Source organism: Macaca fascicularis, chromosome 13 (assembly GCF_037993035.2).
Source record: "Macaca fascicularis isolate 582-1 chromosome 13, T2T-MFA8v1.1".
Taxonomy (NCBI): domain Eukaryota; kingdom Metazoa; phylum Chordata; class Mammalia; order Primates; family Cercopithecidae; genus Macaca; species Macaca fascicularis.
The window spans coordinates 63795064-63815109 of NC_088387.1; the positions used below are offsets into that span (position 1 = coordinate 63795064).

The 20046-nt window shown below is 35.5% G+C and overlaps 1 protein-coding gene across 12 annotated transcripts in view; it reads right to left on the reverse strand.

Moving 5' to 3' along the window:
* VRK2 (VRK serine/threonine kinase 2) overlaps nucleotides 1–20046 on the reverse strand; it is a 112974-nt gene that overhangs the window by 31667 nt on the left and 61261 nt on the right. For 10 of the 12 annotated variants that reach the window (XM_045369266.3, XM_074011717.1, XM_045369267.3 and 7 more), the window contains 3 exons: nucleotides 11858–11990; nucleotides 3145–3265; nucleotides 196–254 (listed from right to left, as the gene is read on the reverse strand). In XM_045369266.3, the coding sequence (XP_045225201.2) occupies nucleotides 196–254; nucleotides 3145–3265; nucleotides 11858–11990 (313 nt within the window). The remainder of the gene's footprint in view (nucleotides 1–195; nucleotides 255–3144; nucleotides 3266–11857; nucleotides 11991–20046) is intronic. The other 2 variants (XR_012422357.1, XM_045369268.3) reach the window with 2 other exon arrangements.

Genomic DNA, 20046 nt, shown 5'->3' on the forward strand with positions numbered 1-20046 from the left:
GGTTCTTGTATTCTAATGTTAAAGATGATCTAAACATTGTATTCTTTAGCAACTTATTTGCAACATGAAGTGTTCCCTCCTTTCCACCCTGATGGGAATAAGAGCAGGTGGGCTAAGCAAAAGCTACCAAACGAGAATGACAAATGTGGTGACCTGTAAATCTTAAGAGAAGGTTGAAGTTATTATTTGACTTACAGCAACTGCTTCCAGAAGGAGCCCATTTAAGCACTGACTGGGGAAGCTCATCCAATAGACTAAAACAAAATAAAATAATGCACAATGAACATGTTTTCAACCCTGTGACTATTTTGACTAGAAAACAAAACTCTAACTCTAATGTGTTGGTAGCTTACCAAAATTGTGACTTTCAGTGCTTTTTTTTTTGTTATCCAACTATAATGGATAGGAAAGTAAGCAGAAGTAGAGAACCCTCAATGCCCATAAACTAATTTTATATCAATAACCTAGACTAATGTAGGGGCAGAAAGGTGTGATCTTTTTCCTCACCCACCATAAGGGTTGCAGCCAACATTCCTATAACAAAAGACAGGTTAACAGGAGAAAGTATAACAAATTTATTTAATTAAAGTTTTATATGATACAACTTGAGAAATGAAGACCAAAGACCCAAGGAAGTCTATCTTTATGCTTAGGTTTGATGAAGAATAGTCAGCTGTGTAGCAATGTGACTGGACAAAAGGGTATGTTCTAATGATACTGAACTGGGGCAGGGGGATCCAGCAAGGCCTGTCCATATTCTTGTTGATGTGTGTAGCATTTATTCCTCCTGGGGATGGGGCAGGACCCCTTTGGAATGAGGGTCTTCAAGGGAGAAGGGAGAGGGTGACCTTTCTAGGTTTAATGCCTTGCTTGGGGTACAGGGGTTCTAGTTTCTATAACCTGCTTTGGTAAAGAGGAATTCTGGTTTCTATGACTCTCTTCTTGGGAGGAGAAGGGATGGGAGACAAGAGGGCAAGAGAAGGTCAGAGAGAAACTTGGCTTCTGAGGTGGCTTCTGGGGCCATCCAGTCTTTCAGTTCAAAGGTCTCAGCATGCCAAAGCACCACACTTTGTGGTATTGTTCTCTAAGCCCCAATATTAAACAAAATGGAATTATAGGAATTATAAATGCTTTAACTCAAAGTTTATATATGCAGAAACACAGAAGAAGTAATATTTACTGTGATTCTTTTTCTCAAAAACAACAATAAAAATTCATGCAAACATTGTATCTGAAGTATATATGTGCATTGTTCTCCACTGGGCAATATTTTATGCTGTCCCATGATTAAACAGGTTTGTAGGATGCTCAACTGGTAAGTATAATGCAAATATTCCAAAATCTAAAAAAATCTGAATTCTGAAACACTTCTGGTCCCAAGCATTTCAAGTAAGGAATACACAACCTATAAAAACATTCAACTAAAATTATTTATATGTGTGAGTGAGTCACCACCTCTGGCATAGGCAGTAGCAACAATACACACATTGATCCAGTAGCACGCTATGTCAGGAAAATAAAAGGCATAAAGGAGATACAGTGTCTTGGTTGAATATACAATCACGCCCTTATGGGGAATTTCAGTGTCATACCTTCTCAGCAAGTTGAATAAATTATGATTATGTATTATGTACTATAACAAGTTTGAAAATGTCTATGGTTTATCTGAATTATAAACTTCATAATATGATATTGGCTTTACTAGTCTATAGGTTTATATTATTAATCAAGTCAAAATGAAGATATTAACATATGTAGGAGTCCCCAAAATGTAAACAGAAGTTACGTTTGATGTATTAGTATTATATTTTATTTTACATGACATCCTATTATTCATAAATATGCATAAATAGGTATATTCATTATAGATACCTACAATGAATGTATCTATATATGCATATTGATAAAAAATTAAAGCAAGTCATATTAGTCTTATTAAAAAAACAAATATACAATCATTAGAATTAAAATGTTAGTTTTTTAAAATAGCATCATTACTTTGTTACATTATTGTAATTAGGTAAACTGAGTTGGAAAATTAAATACAAAAACTGTTTATATGTTCCCATCACTGTGTTTTGACTTGACCCATATTTCGAAATGTTACATGAAAGTCAATATGGACACATCAATCACTGCAGTAAATAACTGATTTAGTTCTAATATAGACTTATATAAATACATTTTAGTTTTGGGTAAGGGACTAGGATGATCAAAATTCTGAGTGGAGAAATATTTCATATATGTCAGTATTTACAAACATAATACATATTTTTCTGAATCTGCAGGCTAATCTTTCTCATTATTAAGAACTGATGCCACACTGAATTTAAAGATAGATTTCTATGAATCAGTTAATTTTCCCCTAGCTTTGTACTCTTCTGTTGAGATTGTCCTACTTAAAACTTAGCTTAGCTGCTGCTTTTGCTACCTGTGGATAACTAAGCATATCTTGGTATATAATGAAAAACTGGCTATTCTGTGCTCTATGCAATTGACTTTTTCTTATGCCTGATCAGAGAGAGAATTGTAAAACAGTAACACACTCTGTTCTTAGTCTGACCTAATTTTTATGCAAGCCAAATCCAGGTAATAAAAACTGAACGTAGAATATTAAAAATGTTTATGTGGCTATAAGATTATCTCATGTAAATAGCTCATGTAAAAATTTTCTTTCTTAAGAAAGAAAACTTACTTCCTCCAAGACAGAAATAAGAGGTATGTTGCTCTCACTTGAAAAATATAAACCCCATTTGTCCCTTTTCACGTTGCTGTTTTACATAGTTAATATCAATCATACCCGGCTCAGACTACTTCAGCATACTTGTACAATGCTAATTTGAAAATACTCTTCCTTGAAAACACTACCACCTAGAATCTAAGCTTTGGAAAATACCATGTAAAGGAACAGATATTTCACTTTATATTTTGCACTGTAATTCAAGTACATATCTTTTTATAAGGTTATCTTAATGGATTTTATGTGATAGTTGTTTGGTTTTTTAAAACATATTTTTCAAACTAACGAAATTTGCTTTGGTTGTCATGTTGGGAGAATGCCAATCTTCTCCATGTTGTTAGCTCCCTTTAATGTATCCCTTCAGACCTGCTGCAGTACATGATGAAATACTTGAAAATTTGTACTTTGTTTTAGCAGTCTGCACAGCCACAGGGTCCTTCAGGCTCTGTTCCCAGGGAAGTTTCCCACACAACCACCGCAGCATGCAGTAGCCAAGGATCTCAACGTCACTTCGTCTGGACAGGGCTATAGGAGTAAGCATTAGAGAAAGATGAGGGATAAGCAAGTCCTTGAAAAATGGAGAAATCTTTGGGTGAACTACTATTGATGAAATATGAAAAAGCCAAATAGGCAAAGTGTTTTATTTGTTCAGCTGGAATAAAACTTAAACGCCCAAGCATTTGGCCCCAGTCCACAGACAGGCAGTGACTGGTTGCTGTTGAAAGTAAGGGTCAGTTTCCTCACCTCCTCCAACTTCATCTTTCCTTAGTCTGGCCTGTCACATGAACTTGATCCCCATGGCCTCTGACATGATCCAGACAACCCATAACCCAGCACCAACACTTTCTCAAAGAGCCAAGCAGTAAAACAAAGAAATAAATGTCTGCAGCTAAATTGCTAACATATGTTCCAGGAAGTCCATAGGGTCTGCACTGGTCATGCAGAGACCCTCTGAGTGCAGACTAAACATTGATGGCCTTTCCTGTTCCACTCACACTAGCAGCATTTTCAGTTGGAAGAATATGACAAAACTGCCATCTAGTGTGCAGTATTAAAAAATGGGTCTTTCTGAAGATTTTTCAATCACATGAAAATACAATAAAAATATGTCTCCTGCTTTGGATACAGGGTTCTACAATTTTACAAATATTATTTTTAGATATAAGCAACAGCAAGCTAAAATTCTGGTCCCATATCTATATAAAAGTGAGGCAATAGTATTGGAGGCTGGGGGGAGAGCCAAATAGAGGCTTTCAAAATTTAATATAAGATGGCTTTTCATAAAAAGTACATTAAAAGCACATTTTCAGGCCCTTGTATCATTTGTATCAAGCTATTAAATGCTGTAGACCAATTTAATAATTTAATATATATTTGTAAGTACCTTATTGAGAAGATGGACAATGAAACCTAGGAAATGTATGAAATATAACTGATACTTATTAACAAACACTGAAATAAGGATTAAAACATTAGCAAATACCCATAAAATAAACTCATTTTTATAGTCATTCAAAATTGTTATAAAACAATAGGCTGGTATTTACATTCCTATCGTTACTCGAATGTTCATCTGTGTAGAGATATATAATCTCTTAAGAGCAGTAAGTGGCTGTTAAACCTGCTATAAACAGGTATCCTATTTTATTATCTTTCATGAAATAAACTCTGAAAAGTTACTCAGTGAACTTAGTTTTTAATTTAAAAAGTCATCTACTAAGAACAATGATGCCAGCACATTGTAACTACTTTTGGTTACCATGTATAAGTTATTATAAAAGCAGAAGACATGATTAGCTCTTACACTCTAACTGCTATTAGCGTATTGGATTATTAAAGGCCCTTCAATCTAGCAGAATGCTACAGTCCCATGGGTGCCATTTACTTTCCGCACAAGCTTCAACAATGTCCTAATGCAAGACTTGGCTCTCACGTTAAAATAAAAACACAATCTCTACCACACTGTTCTGTAGTGATTTCTTCAGTAATAAATCTCCCATTAATAATGGAATGGTTCCATTTGTACAGATGTGTTCACAAGTCCCCTTTCTATTATGGCAATTCCTGATTACCATCACTTAAAAAAATTCATATCCTCTAATTTTCAAAAAATGATATTCTGGCACCATGTTTGGATGATATAAGCTACCCACAAGAGGCCCTTTGAGGAAAAACAATCAGAATTAAAATAGATTGAACTTTCCTAGCCATTTCCCCCACCCCCCAACTGAGGGATTAATTGATATGAAGCTGTAAGTAATGACAAGTCATTTAGATTTCTGAAGCCAATCTTTCATAAACTGGTCTTCATTTGAAATAGCCCTTTGAGAGTTAACTTTACTTCACCATTATAGTTTGGGCTTACCTAATTAAAATACATTATCACATTTTTCAATCTTTTATTTTCTTTTTTGCACATATGTATTAATAACTATGGTTAGGTGAATGTTTTACCACTGTTTACATCCAATAGTCACCCTTTCCTTTCCCCCCACTGAAGAGTGAGGGACTAAAAATGTTTCTAACTACATACCTCTACCTGAAATTCCCTCTCAGAAAAACAAATTGAAAAGTTTGACTTGTTTAGTGAAGTTAAAAATCTTAGACTTTGACAATGATTGTCTTCTTTCCATCTACTGTACACAGAGGAGTAATTTTAATACCTGTTAATTAAAAACAAATATTCTGGATGACAATATTAAAATATATGTGTCCATGTATAGTTTACACAAAGAACTGATTATAGTCTAACTGTAAAAAATTAGTGTCTAACTGTAAAAAAAAAATTTTAATTTGAAAGTTGTTTCTTTAATTATACAATTTTAAAATTCATTTTAAAACAGGTTAAGTGAAGCAGTAAATAGAGCTCTGGACTAGGAATGAGATCCAATTCTTGCCCTGCCACTAATATTTTACATTTTCAGCTCTAAAATCAGATGATACTGTGCAATATATTTCTTAATACGTTTTCGTTCATTTGAATAGACAATACATTATGCATTGTTCTGTTTCTGAGTCATGTATTTGCACAATTTATTGTAATACATAGGGTTCTTCAGTGGCATTTGGTAATTAATGTAATTACTGACAGTATATTTTCATATAGATGTCCTAAAATGAAGTGTTTACTTATCATTCTTGGAACTGTAATGAGATTTAGTGATTTCTAAACTTTCTCAAGTTAGTTTCTAAATATTATTAATAGCATCTAACTTATATTGAGCTTACTAAGATGGAGTAATATATATCACTCTTTTTGTTGAAAGCCTGTGGTATTCTCAATTGTTCAACATTTCTAAATTATAAAGTACTGCCAAGGTAAAAACAATTAGAAAGAAACAGGCACAGGTGGGGATTTAAATTCTATTTAACTAGAAAGAAAATTTTAGAAATGGCTGATAGTAGAATGCATAATTAAAATAAAAACAATTGACATGATTTATGGAGAGCTGCTACTGTGCCTGCTACTGTGCCTGGCACTCTACCTTTTTATTATTTCATCTAATGTTTCAAACAATTTAAAGTAAGTATTAGTCCTAGTGACAACAATATGGAGACTCAGAGAGGTTAAATAATTTGCTCAATATCACAGAGCAAAAATTAATAGAGCTCGTCACTGAAATCCAAGTCTTTCAAAAACCAAAGCCTGTGCTCAATCTTATAATTACTTTGCTGATGGGCATGGTGGCTCATACCTGTAATCCAAGCACTGTGGGAGGCTGAGGTGGGCAGATCACCTGAGGTCAGGAGTTCAAGACCAGCCCGGCCAACATGGCGAAACCCCATCTCTACTAAAAATACAAAAATTAGCCGGGCATGTTGGCACACACCTGTAATCCCAGCTACTCAGGAGGCTGAAGCAGGAGAATTGCTTGAACCCAGGAGGTGGAGGTTGCAGTGAGCCAAGATAGCACCACTGTGCTCCAGCCAGGGTGACAGAGACAGACTCCGTCTCAGAAAAAAATAAAAACAAACAAAAATAATAATAATTACTTTGCCTCCATCATTAGTTTTAACACCAAACAACATTAAACATATGACTTCCATAGTGAGGAAGGTATTTGAAGCAGGCATTTAAACTTAAAGCACCAACACATACTGACACAAAAATAGTGGTTTTGGCAAGGAATAAATAAGTGGAAAATCTGGATATCTAAGCTGCATCACTGACCAAATTTTTCATGTTACTATCCTTTCATGAAATTATTTCTTTTAAGTTATTTCATTCCAATGAAGAAGGATTAGTTAAAATATTTAACTATAAAGTGACAAATGGTCCTTCTGAACTGTTATAAGAACAACAGATAAGTTATCTTAGTGAACTAGTCCTTGGTCTAAAGACAAACTGGAATAAAACTAGCCCAATTCACCAAATGGACTGAAAGAGGAAGTGGGAGAAAAAGAAAAGTCTACATATTAATTCCAAGATTTATCTCCTTATTTGCCTAAAGTGTTTTCTGTTTCATTTTATTTCTTATACTGAGTAACATGGAGTATGAAGAAAAACAGGGTTCAGTAGGAAATAATAAAGTGAACTTGAAAATTTCTGCATCAAGCAGAGTTCAAATGCCCAAGATATTAATACATGTGGTCAGAACGACAGTAAGAAAGCAGAAAACATCTGAATAAGTGAAACAATCTGACAAAGTGAATGGTGACTATCTGCAGAACAAATTTAAAGTTTATTCTTAGTTTTCAAACTGGTAACCTATGCAATTCAGTATTTTGTCAATTCTGGTGTATAAAGATCCAGAATATTTTATGGTGATCATGACTTACTGCAATTTCAAAAAGGATATTAGGAAATACTAGGATGTAATGTGTCATATTTCAGATAAAATATTAAACCCAGGCCTCTCTTATTTTTTCAGTACCTTTTAAATTTTAAGCCCTAGTTTTTTGTGTGTGAAACTTAGGAAAAGTCATTCAATACAGCAAATGTATCTTAGACTTGGCCAGTGTAAGTATTCTTAACCCAACCAAAAGGCCAAGACATAAAGTATTGCGTAAACCATGTCATTTCCCCAAATTTGGTAGCATGAAAATACATTCTCAGTTTATTTCACATACATTTTGTAAGTCGGAGTGCTAGATTAGAGTGAAATGAAACCATGAAAGAAATAACACAAGACTTGGATTTCACATATCGTAGCAATTGGCAAAAATTAAAAAAAAAAAATTCAATATATTTATTTCTTTGATACTAAATATATTGGATAAACAAATGGACATTTAAAATACAATTTAGATATATTTTATGGTCATCAAAGATGTCAAATTAAGATAGGTATTATAGACTCAATGCACAGGTCTGAAGTATTTAAAAAAGCTCAATATGTTAAATGCAGTATATCTCTAGAGAAATTAGGTATTGACTGCATGCCTCAGTGAGTAGAAAAATCTACAAAAATCTATACCACACACTGATTCAAATATTGCTTTTTAACATTACTAAGAATGTAACAAATTTTAAAATAGTATATTTGACACAAATATAATTCTCTTTAAATATCAGGCAATAAGCCCAAAATATGTCAGTGTTTATACATGTTAGTTTTTATAAAGAATAAAAAAATTAATAATAGAAAAAATAAGCCCAACATATATTACTCTAATTTTATATTAAATGAAGCACTTTAGCCACTTACAAAAGTGACCTAAAGGTCACACAAGAGAATTGAGTTTGGAAGAATAACCACATTTAAAAAAAAAACCATACAGATATGCAGATGTATAGGAGTTCTAGGAATAGTTATCCATCTATTCATCCATCTGTCCATCCATCTCTATACATCTCCATGCATATCTTTTGGTTTGTAATAACGTAATAGCTAATTTTTTTCCCTTTTAACTACCCTCCTTTTACGTAAATTTGAATTAGAAAATGCTTAGATGTAATGGCTGATTGGCAGCTTATACAAGTTCCTTCATTATAAAAACTCAATCCATAGAAAAATGAGATTTAGCTTGAGTTTTTTAATAACCTGCTACAAAAAGTAGCACAGAACAGATAGTCTGATCAGGCTAATAGTAGTCTCTATTGAGTGGCTAACTCATAAGTCAGTTTTACATTGAAGCTTGAGTATTTCTCTTCAGGTCTCTTGGCCTGACCAAGAGATAGACCTGACACTTGGCAAATGCTCTGGCACCTATAAGTTCTATATCCTAGTGAATTTTTTGGTTTTTTTGTTTTTTTTTCTCTTTATAATTTATTTTGCACTATTTTTCCTCAGTATTTGATCTCATAGTTGGACTGAAAAAAAATTTTTTCTAAGATTAAACTACATCGTGGCTGTATTGAAAGTAAACACATGAATATTTATGAATCTGACCTGCATTTTTCTATAGGCTTTATGGCATTGTTTATTCTGGTTTCTAGATATGGCTAAATGATTATTTGTTTTCTAATAAAATCATCAACTGAAATGTTTTACTTTCGAAAATTAAATGTAAAATACAGGAGTGAACAGTATTCAGACATTTGAGGATATCATACCTTCCATTTTATATCCCAGACTAAAACGTCACGTTAAAATGTCAGCAAATATATATGTGGGGGTGTGTGTGTATATATACATATATATAGATATATCAATATGCCTAGAATTTTAGTGTAAATCCTGTTTAAAATACATTAAGGAAATCTACTATTTTATAGGAATCTGGTGAAACCTTTGATAAAAATGAATATCCATTCTATCATATAACATTTCAGCAAATCCCAAAAATATTTAATGTAGGTTCTTCCCTGAATATACCTCCCAGGGATGTAATACCATCTTTCTGTGATCATTCTCAGTTCAGTCTTCTCCCCAAAGACCGAGGGTGGTGAAATCTTACCAACATATTCAACATGCATTAAGATTTTGGAATGAAAAATAAAAGTAGACTAAAAAATGAAAATGTGTTCATATCTTTCAAGAAGACAACACAATGAAAACGACACCTAAGCAATGAAATTAATTGAATAGGTCTTTCAGATTTACCACAGTCCAAACACTGACCATACTAACACATAACAACTCCACTTCTCCTTCCACAATCACAGTGGTTTCTTAGCAATTCCACTACTCAAAACTAGATCAGAGCAGTATTAGAACTACCAGTTGAAATAAATGACTCAAACATAAGTTGGTATCATTATTAATATAACTGGACCGATGCTTAAGAACATGTATGATGAATTTCCAGTTATACCATTAACAAAAAAGTACTGTTCCTAAAATTTCTATTAGGTATAACAGAATAAATCTGGCAAAGATGAAAAACAAAATTTCACTGAGAGTGAAAGAACTTTAGATTGGAAGAAAAACCCACTATTCATGAGCATTTAATTCTTACATTTCTTGAGTACTTAATTCTCACATTTCTTAATGTAAGATACGTCCTATATTATCTTTAAATTCTCACTAATTTATGAACAATGTGAATACTGAAAAATCATACAACACTGCAAAATTTCTTACTGATCATTACTTTTCTAACCAAACTATACTTGAAAAAAAAAGTAGTCATTTTTTACTTTGATCAGGAATATAAAAGACAATTTTCATTTCAGAAAATTCAGCCTATGAGTCTTTCTGAAAGAAGAAGTTATACTTGTTTTACTTTTGCATTGGCCTACCTTAAGCTAGTATGGGTTTTAATGCTCTGCAAAATGATCAAGACCCTCTACATTACATGGTCAATGGTCCTTTTAATAGAAAAGGCAATAATATACAGTTGTTTTCAACAACTAAAACTTGTTAGAAAGCATCAGTTTAGGGTAGCAGTTCAACAACCATTAAGAATTGCGAATATCTAACTGTCTTTTAGTGAAAACGTGGTCCTTTCAAAGCTGTTTAAAAACTATTTGTTTGGTTTAGCATATTTGAAAATACTTTGTAAACAAAGTTTACAAAGAATATAATTTTGAAAGCCAAAGTTTTTCAATAATCACCATTTTTTTCACTAGCATAACATTAGAATTGACTTTTTGTCTTGCTGACAGAGCAACTAAGAAAGTACAGTTGCATTGACCATATTGATTGTGAACAAAGCAACCATCAGTGGGACTCGGCACCATATATTTTCAATATTGACCTCCTACTTCCTTTTCCATGGCTTTCTGGGTCGGCTATTGGATTTGGACTGCAGTGTAATAAACAGCTAAGGTTTAATTAATGGTAAATGAATACAAGACATAGGTTATGACTTTAACTAATTAGGGAATTGTTGAATTAAGTCTGCCTTGGAATGCAAGGCAGTACAATCAATATCCAATAAAAGGACTATGTATGTAATTTACCTGCAAATGTGTTTCCAATACCATCAAAGTGAGTTTAAATAAGTAAGATATATGAAAGGCGACTGGGAGAGATTTCCACAAATTAACACTTTATAGTTTCAGAAAAAATATCCTTATTGTTGAGAGATGGTATCTTCTAAAGCTTTGGTAAAGGTGCAATGGAAAAACAGGAATAATTATTCACATGTGCAATTTTTTTTTTTTTTTTTTCTGAGGGGTCTTGCTCTGTCGCCCAGGTTGGGGAGCAGTGGTGTGATTATGGCTCACTGCAGCAGCCTCAACCTCCTTGGCTCAAGTGATCCTCCTCCCACCTCAGCCTCACAAGCAGCTGGGACCACAGGCAAGTGCCAACCCTTTTGTATTTTTTTGTAGAGATGGGGTTTCACCATGCTGCCCAAACTGGTCTTGAACTCCTGGGCTCAAGCGATCCTCCTGCCTCAGCCTCCCAAAGTGCTGGGATTATAGGCGTGAGCCACTGCACCTGGCCCACGTGCAACTTTACCAAATCTGTAATATTCACTTCAGTATACACATTCAGTGCTGACCTCCAAGTTTTACCTATACAAACTGAGATTTTCTGGCCAAAATGAGCAAGTTTTGCTTACTTGGCACATTTTTGCTCCTTCATCACTTGTCATAGTCTATATTTCTTTCCACTGTTAGAAGAAATATTCATTGGCATAACAGGAATTCACTACTTTTGATAAAAAATCTCACCAGTGCTCTTATGCTTCAAACTGACTATGCAAAGGTCATTTCATGCAGCCTCACTACCCTTGTCTCTAACCATTCTTCTGAAATAAAATAAGAAAAAGAAAAAAGAAACCCACCTACTCCCTTGTGGGCATCCAAGCTGGTAAACTCTATTGTCCCATTATGGCCTTTTCTAGGATTTTCCTGATACTGTTTGTGGTTCCCATTGGGACAATATCTGTAGGAAAGTCCATAATCTGCAAGATAAACCTGGAAGACAAGCACAGACAAATGAATAATGCCTTTGTCCTCTGAAAACATAACCTTTATAATTAAGTCTTAAGAAACTGATAGGTTAAGAGCAGCCTCAGATCTACATTTTATTAAACCAAATGGTGCCTTAGGATAAAATATGTACAGCTGGGGGCCATAATAACTAACTTTCCAACTTAAATCCTTTCTTCATCATTGGCATATCTTATTTCTGAGTTGACTTAGATTTTTAATCTTTTTATTTTGCTCCTAAATTTCCTTCCCTCCAGGTGGGCATCTAGACATCATAAACCACAGTATGTCTTTTTATTTGTATTCACACAGTTGAGGAGGCTCTGCATTTTCCTGTAACCCCTCCCTCAAACATAAAACTATTTCAAGCAGGAAGAGGAGATAAGAGCAAACATTCTAAAAAGATAAACTTGATTTTGAACAACATGGGTTTGAACTGCACAGGTCCACTTATATGCAGATTTTCTGCTGCTTCTGCCATACCTGAGATGGCAAGACCAACCCCTCCTTTCTCAGCATACTCAACGTGAAGACGATGAAGACCTTCATGATGATCCACTTCCACTTAATAAATAGTAAATATATTTTCTCTTCCTTATGATTTTCTTAACATTTTCTTTTCTTTAGCTTACTTTATTGTAAGAATACGGTATGTATAATACATAGAACAACAAAATACGTATTACTTGATTGTTTATGCTATCAGGAAGGCTTCTGGTAAACAGTAGAATATTAGTAAAGTTTTGGAGTCAAAAATTAAAATTACGCAAATTTCTGACTGTGCAGGGGAGCAGGGGTCAGCACCCCTAACCCTGGCATTGTCATAGGTCAACTGTAAACCTAATGTTATGAGTCCCCTTTAACAGGAAACATAATGATAGTGAAGAGACTGTAGGAGGTAATGACTCGACCAAAACACAAGAAACACTATTATGTTATCTGTATTTATGAATGGAACATCAATGCAGAACTTTTGACCTTTCACATGAATCCATATTATCACTGTTATCTTTCTAAGTCAGTCAGAATTGCAAGCAGGGTCTCCAAACAGAATACAGATTGTTAAAAGTCAGATAGCAATTCAAGTGAATTTACCTCAGATTACTTTTGGAGAGAAAAGGAAGGGGGAGAAGCAGTTTTACAGACAGAGCATATATTGAATGGAGAAGTGTTTTGACTAGACATTTACTGTGACATGTAGTCAGAAAATAGTAGTTCCCAACTGTGGTTACCATTCCCCCTCCCCAGAAAAAGAAAGCAGTTTCAACTTGGAAAATGTATCATTTCATACACATTTCTTTTAAGATTAAGGGATTTAGGCAGTGTTTCATAATGCAGCTTCAAGACAATAGAGTATTTACCATATAATCTGCACTTTAAAATGTATCTATTAAGAGGAAATTCTGCATTTGAATTTTAGTTTAAGTTTTTGGTTTTAGGATAGGCTCAGTAAGAGATATTTTAAACTTTAAAATATAAACAGCACAGAGTTTTCTTCATTTGTTGGAGTAACTTGCAAGGCTGTCTGAAAACAAATATTTCAGTTTCTCTCTCTCTCCCACAGATGCTATCCCACAGATGCTTTCTTAACATGGCCTCAGAAGTAATTGACCTCTCTGCCCTAACTCAACTAGACATATCAGGATCAGATATGGAACAGGTTGCTTGCTTTCATTGTGTCTGATGCATTTTTGTCTTTATTTCAAGAACTAAACAGGCTTCACATTACAAAGCTGATATCCCAAAAATGAACATATTGGTAATTACACAAATGGAATTGTATTTTAATAGTTTACTATTTTAAAAAAGAGCCATCAAGAAGCTTTTTTTAGGTACTCACCAGTACAAAGAAATAAGACTTAAATTTTACGAGGTGCCTACTATGCACCAAGCAGTATGCTAAGTGCCTTACATATACTGATGCTGCAAGTCACATTATCTCCATTTTATTCATCTAGAAACTGAAGTTTAGTGAGGTTATGTGGCTTGTGTAGTAAAATGAAGTCAGGAATTTATGGCAATTCTGACTCTAGAGCTCTTACTCTCAATCACTGTTAAAGGGAAATAGTACCAGACAAGTTAAAAACATAAGATTTTATTCAAGACTATTGCAATAGGAGAGAGGCGAGTGCAATACGGACGAGAGTTTGAACTAAACTTCAGTGAAACAAAAGGTGGGAGTTTTAAAGCACTGGGGTGAGACAGCAGAAAAATACCAAAGGATGTTACAGCAAGGCTGGTCAAAGTGATCATGCCATCTATGTTTGCTACTTGGTACTAAGGCTCCTACCTCCCACAATGATTAATACCCTGCAGAGGAATGACCATCTTGGGTTATACAACTGGCAGGTGGCTGATAGAAAACTTATTATCTCAAAGGGAAAGAAAAGAATTTATAATTTCAAGTATTCTTAAGTTAATGCTTTAAGAAAAGACGTCAGGGGCCTACAGTCAGGAAGAAGCCTGTCAAGTTGTGTCAAGCTAAGGGGAATACTAAGGCTGTCTCTGTCATCACTAAGCTACAGACCTCTGGGTTGTGCTAGGTTGCTCAAACATTGAAGGGCAGTATAGGGTTTATATTTAATATAAAGATGAAAAACTGGCCAGGCATGGTGGCTCATGCTTGTAATTCCATCACTTTAGGAGGCCAAGGTGGGCAGATCACTTGAGATCAGGAGTTCAAGACCAGCCTGGCCAACATGGTGAAACCCCATCTCTACTAAAAATATAAAAAATAGCCAGGCGTGGTGGCATGGTGGCATACGTCTGTAATCCGAGCTACTCAGAAGGCTGAGGCAGGAGAATCGCTTGAACTGAGATTGAGTGAGCCGAGATTGTGCCACTGCACTCCAGCCTGGGCAACAGAGCAAGACTCTGTCTCAAAAAAAGAAAACAACAACAATTTAAAAAAAAAAAAAAGACAAAAAGCTGACAGTACAATAAAGAAGACTGACTATTTCAGTCCATGAGTATTTTAGACCTAAAAACATTTTACAACATGCACAGGTGCAACCTTGAGGAGCACGCACTCTAAGAAAGAAATCTCTCCAACAACACTTGTTTTCCAATCAACGAGAAATGTTCTTGGAGGTCTTCATAGGAAGTTACAGGTAGGATTCAAATAATCATGAAAAGCTATTGAGCAAAACAGTAGAGTTAAGACTCCTTTAGCAAAATGAACAACCATCCATCTCTACCCTCAACCTTCGTATAAATCTTTTTTTCCTAGTTTGGACTTTTATCCACTGGCTTATCATACGGTTCAAAGTATTTATATAAATATAAATATAAAAGGATATAAATATCCTTTAGAAAATTCTAGGAAATATTCTCTAAGATTCTCATGGAAGTTTTGTCATTAGTATATATTAATATATTTTTAAAATATAAGATTATGGGGCACTACGAAAGAGATCTAGGAATGACTGCCTTTGGTGAGTAGAAATTGTATGTAAGAAGAAATCAAGTCAATAATCTGTCCCAAGTAATCAAAATATTGACAAATTAATTTGACTTGTTGGGGCTCACAAAATAATGTTCCAAATTATGGCACTTTGGCATGCTAAAAACTTTTTTATTTGTATTACATTTTATTTTATTTTGAATATAAAATAAAATATAATTTATATTCAAAATATAATATATTTGTCACCCAGGCTGGAGTGCAGTGGTGCGATCTCGGCTCACTGCAACCTCTGCCTCCTGGGTTCTAGCAGTTCTCCCGCCTCAGCCCCACGCCTGCCTTTTTTTTTTTTTTTTTTTTTTTTTTTTTTTTTTTGTATTTTTAGTAGAGCTGGGGTTTCACCATGTTAGCCAGGCTGGTGTCAAACTCCTGACCTGAAGTGATCCACCCACCTCGGCCTCCCAAAGTGCTGGGATTACAGGTGTGAGCCATGAGCCAGAACTTTGAATTAAAGGAAACTGAAAGGCCTCAGAAATAAGCCTAGAACCAAGGTCTGTGTCTATACTTCTGCTCGCCGTCTCTGTGGTCCTCTTTCTTTCCAGAAGCAGCAGGAGGGGCTCTCTCTGAAGTTCCATCATCTGATTAAGGGAAGTTCTTCCAGAGGAAACGCAACTGTCTTTTTTTTTTTTTTTCTTTTGAGATGGAGTTTTGCTTCCGTTGCCCAGGCTGGAGTGCAGTGGCACAGCCTCAGCTCACTGCAGCCTCCACCTCCCGGGTTCAAGTGATTCTCCTGCCTCAGCCTCCTGAGGAGCTGGGATTACAGCCGTGTGCCACCATGCCTGGCTAATTTTTGTATTTTTAGTACAGATGGGGTTTCACCATGTTGGCCAGCCTGGTCTCGAACTCCTGACCTCGTGATCCGCCTGCCTTGGCCTCCAAAAGTGCTGGGATTATAGGCATGAGCCACTGTGCCTGGCCTAGAAACGCAATTGTCTTAAAACTCCTCCCTAGTAATCTCATCAAATAATCAGGAAAGATTAGTCACCAAAGAGAAGACTAAAAGTCATAACCACACTCAGACAGGCTTTTAGTCTTCTGAGAGCAGTTCCAGGAGATTACCTAAGAGACTTTACCTACATATTAAGACAACTTATGTTCATAGTGAAGTTCCACCCTTCAGCTTCCCACAATGTGCTGCAGTGTCCCCCAGAGCTCAGAACAACTTTGTCCAAGGCCAGTAGTCTGTTGTTTGGGTTCATTCACTTCCCCTAAAAGTCATTTGCTTCTAAAATTGCATATACTTCCCCACTTCCCTCTTCCATATGAAGAGGGTATTTAAGCCTCAACCATCTGGACCTTCTTTGAGTCTCATATTTTCAGGACTCCCGTGTCCATATACATAATAAATTTGTAGGCCTTTCCCCCGCCCCACCCCGTTACTATACTGTCAGCTCATTTCAGTGACCCTTCAGAGAGAATGGAAGAGAAGTTTTCTATCCACCCCTACAGACTACAATTAGGTCACACTGAGAGTTCTACTAAGATAACTTAGTAGAGAAAGACAGTCTAGAATTTTGCTAGAACAAAGGAGGTGTGGGGGAGTGAACACTAGAAAATACTATCAAATAAGGAAAGGAAAGGAAGAAATGAAGTAATATCTTTTGAGGTTCTATTATCTAATAATCACTGGGCAAAGTACCTTTCTCAAATTATTTCATAAAATCCAGACAAACAAATCCAGCCTGGTAGCACTGGTTTTATTTTACATACAAGAAAGCTGAGCATCCCAGCAGCTAAATAACTTGCCCAAGTCACAGAGCTAGTAAAGGATGAAAGCAGGATTTGAAACCTGGCTGATATGACTTCCAAATTCCATTCTTTTTTTTCAAAAATACAATATAGAATTGAGGGTTCTGTCAACTTCTGAAATTATGTTGAAGTCAAAAATGAGTTTGTGCAGAACTAAATCTATAGTAGGGGTCACAGTCTAGGTCCTATTTTTATATACCCTAAAGCTAAGAATAATTTTTACATTTTATGGAATTGTAAAGGGAAAGAAAAAGAGAAGAAAATGCAACAGAGAACCATATGTGACCCACAGAACTCATAAAAGCCTAAAATATTTGCTATCTGGCTCTTTACAGAAAAAGTTGCCAATCTCTAATCTAAAATAAAACTTGTTTCAGTTTAACTTTTTGAACATATTAACTTTTTTTTTCCCTGTGAAATCAAAAACAACTGGCTAATTTTTTCATTTTAATTGTAAATATATGTAATACCCCTAGTTTTAAACAAGCCTGTCTAGGGAACTCAAGATTTATACCCGGATCAGGGAGGTGTGATTATTTGCGTTGTAGTACGACTAGCCATAGGAATATACAAATAGTTACTCCCTATGCATTTATTTTTATTTTTATTTTTTAGAAACAGAGATGGGGTCTCACTTTGTTGCCTGAGCTGGTCTTGAACTCCTGGGTTCAAGCAATCCTCCTGCTTCAGCATCCCAAAGTGCTGGGTTACAGGCGTGAGCTGCTGTGCCCAGCCTCCCTAATGCATTTCAAATGATTGTCCTTTTATGCACTTTTTCTGAATGTAGCAATCATTTCCCCTCTCCATGAGTACAAGGGACAGCCCTATCTGCATCCCTTCACCTTGACACAGAGATTTTTCTATTACACTATATTGACTCTCACATGGTTTTCTCGCCGTTCTTAGACTTTTTTTTTTTTTATTACTTTGTGAGGTAGATAGGGAAGATGGATGTCATTATTGACATTTAACAGATGAAAAATATTATATTTCCAAATGATGTAAGCCACCCAACACTCACTAAGGCCAGCCTGTCCAAGGGTTTTGTTATTTTAGTGAACTTCTCAACTCCTCCAATAAACAACTAATTTTAACTAATGCTTTTATGGGCTTTCAATTTTGATATTTTATGATTGAAAAGGTAGTGTTGCAGCCACTGAGGTGTAATCCCATCAAGAAAGAAGTGGCCCTTTACTTGTGAGGAATGCAATAAGCTGACACCCACTAGGGGGAGGACCACTGGGACTACCACAGCATGTGCACCAAGGCCACACTGTTCCTGGGCAGTTGATCATGGAGAGTGTGTGACTATTTCTGCATAGCTGGGGTCTCTCCTAATGGATAAGCTTTGCTTTGAGCTCCCCAGTGTTGGGAGCAAGCACTGAGATTTTGTCAGATCTGCATCATGTCTGAAGCTCTCCCTCCTCAATTCTGCCTCTTGTTCCCTTTCCTTACACAAGTGTCAGATCAGCATCCCACTCTGAAAGCCTTCCCTGTTCAATCCTGCTTCCTCCCCTTTTATCTTTCATGGGCATTAGATTTCTTGCCTCCAAAAAGCCCTTGCCCTCCTAATTCTATCTCAGTATTGGCCTCCCCGAGAACACCATTCTTGGTAAACAAGGTAGGGAAATTGAGGAGAAACAAAAAAGTACTATATAATAATACAAAGCACAAATTTGTACCAAAACACAGTAGCATCTGTGAGGCTACATGTATGTTTTAACAGATATGAATGATTCCGGTGAACATAAACATGCTGCTGCTTCATTCCATGTTTCATTCTCTTTTGGTCATATAGTTATTTTCATAAATATGCATTTGATTTATTGTGAAGATTTTTTGCATTGTGGTATGTTGTTGGAAAAAATTAGAATAATTATGCCCTTTGAAATAAGATAAATGATTGCTTTTTGTTCTAAAGAAAAGCCTTTAAAGTTGCTGAATACATGTATGTACATGTTCTCCCCAATTTATGACAGAGGGGTCAATAAATCACAGCCTTGATTAAAGAATGGAATGAAGATGAAAAGCAAATTAGCCTTTGAGTATGATCATGAAAAATACAAGTTTCATATACTCAGCAGACTGTCTAGAAAATCACCTTCCTATTTCACCTGGCCAGATTTATACACAGGTACAGGTATGCCATATTCTCAAGTTCTATACTTAGTTAAGCCTGTATTTCCAGTCTTCTTTGCTTCCTGATGCTTGTAGGCTTTTACACTGCTTTATTTTTCCAGATGGATGGGTAAAGCTAATGTTTAAAAAGAACTCTGTGATTTTGTGGGCAATAGAATAAGACCCCATCTCAAAATAAATAAATAAATAAATAAATAAGTATATGTATATGTATATGTATATGTATATGTATATATAGAAAGAACCCTGTGAAATCTCTCTCTCTGGTGAGTTGCAAGAGAAGGGCCTTTATATGTAGAACCTGAAATCGTTTAGCTGTGTCTCCACCCAAAATCTCATCTTGAATTGTAATCTGAATTGTAATCCCCATGTGTTGAGAGAAGGACCTCCTGGGAAGTGATTAGATTATGAGGGCGGTTACCCTCCACTGTTCTTGTGATAGTGAGTGAATTCTCCTGACATCTGATGGTTTCATAAGGAGCTTTTCCCCCTTTCCCTCTGCACTTCTCTCTCCTGCCACCATGTGAAGTAGGACGTATTTGCTTCCCCTTCTGCCATGATAGTAGTTACCTGGGGCCTCCCTAGCCATGCAGAACTGTGAGTCAATTAAACCTCCTTTCTTTAGAAATAATTAAATCTCCTCTCTTTATAAATTACCTAGTCTTAGGTTTTTTTTTTTTTCATAGCAGT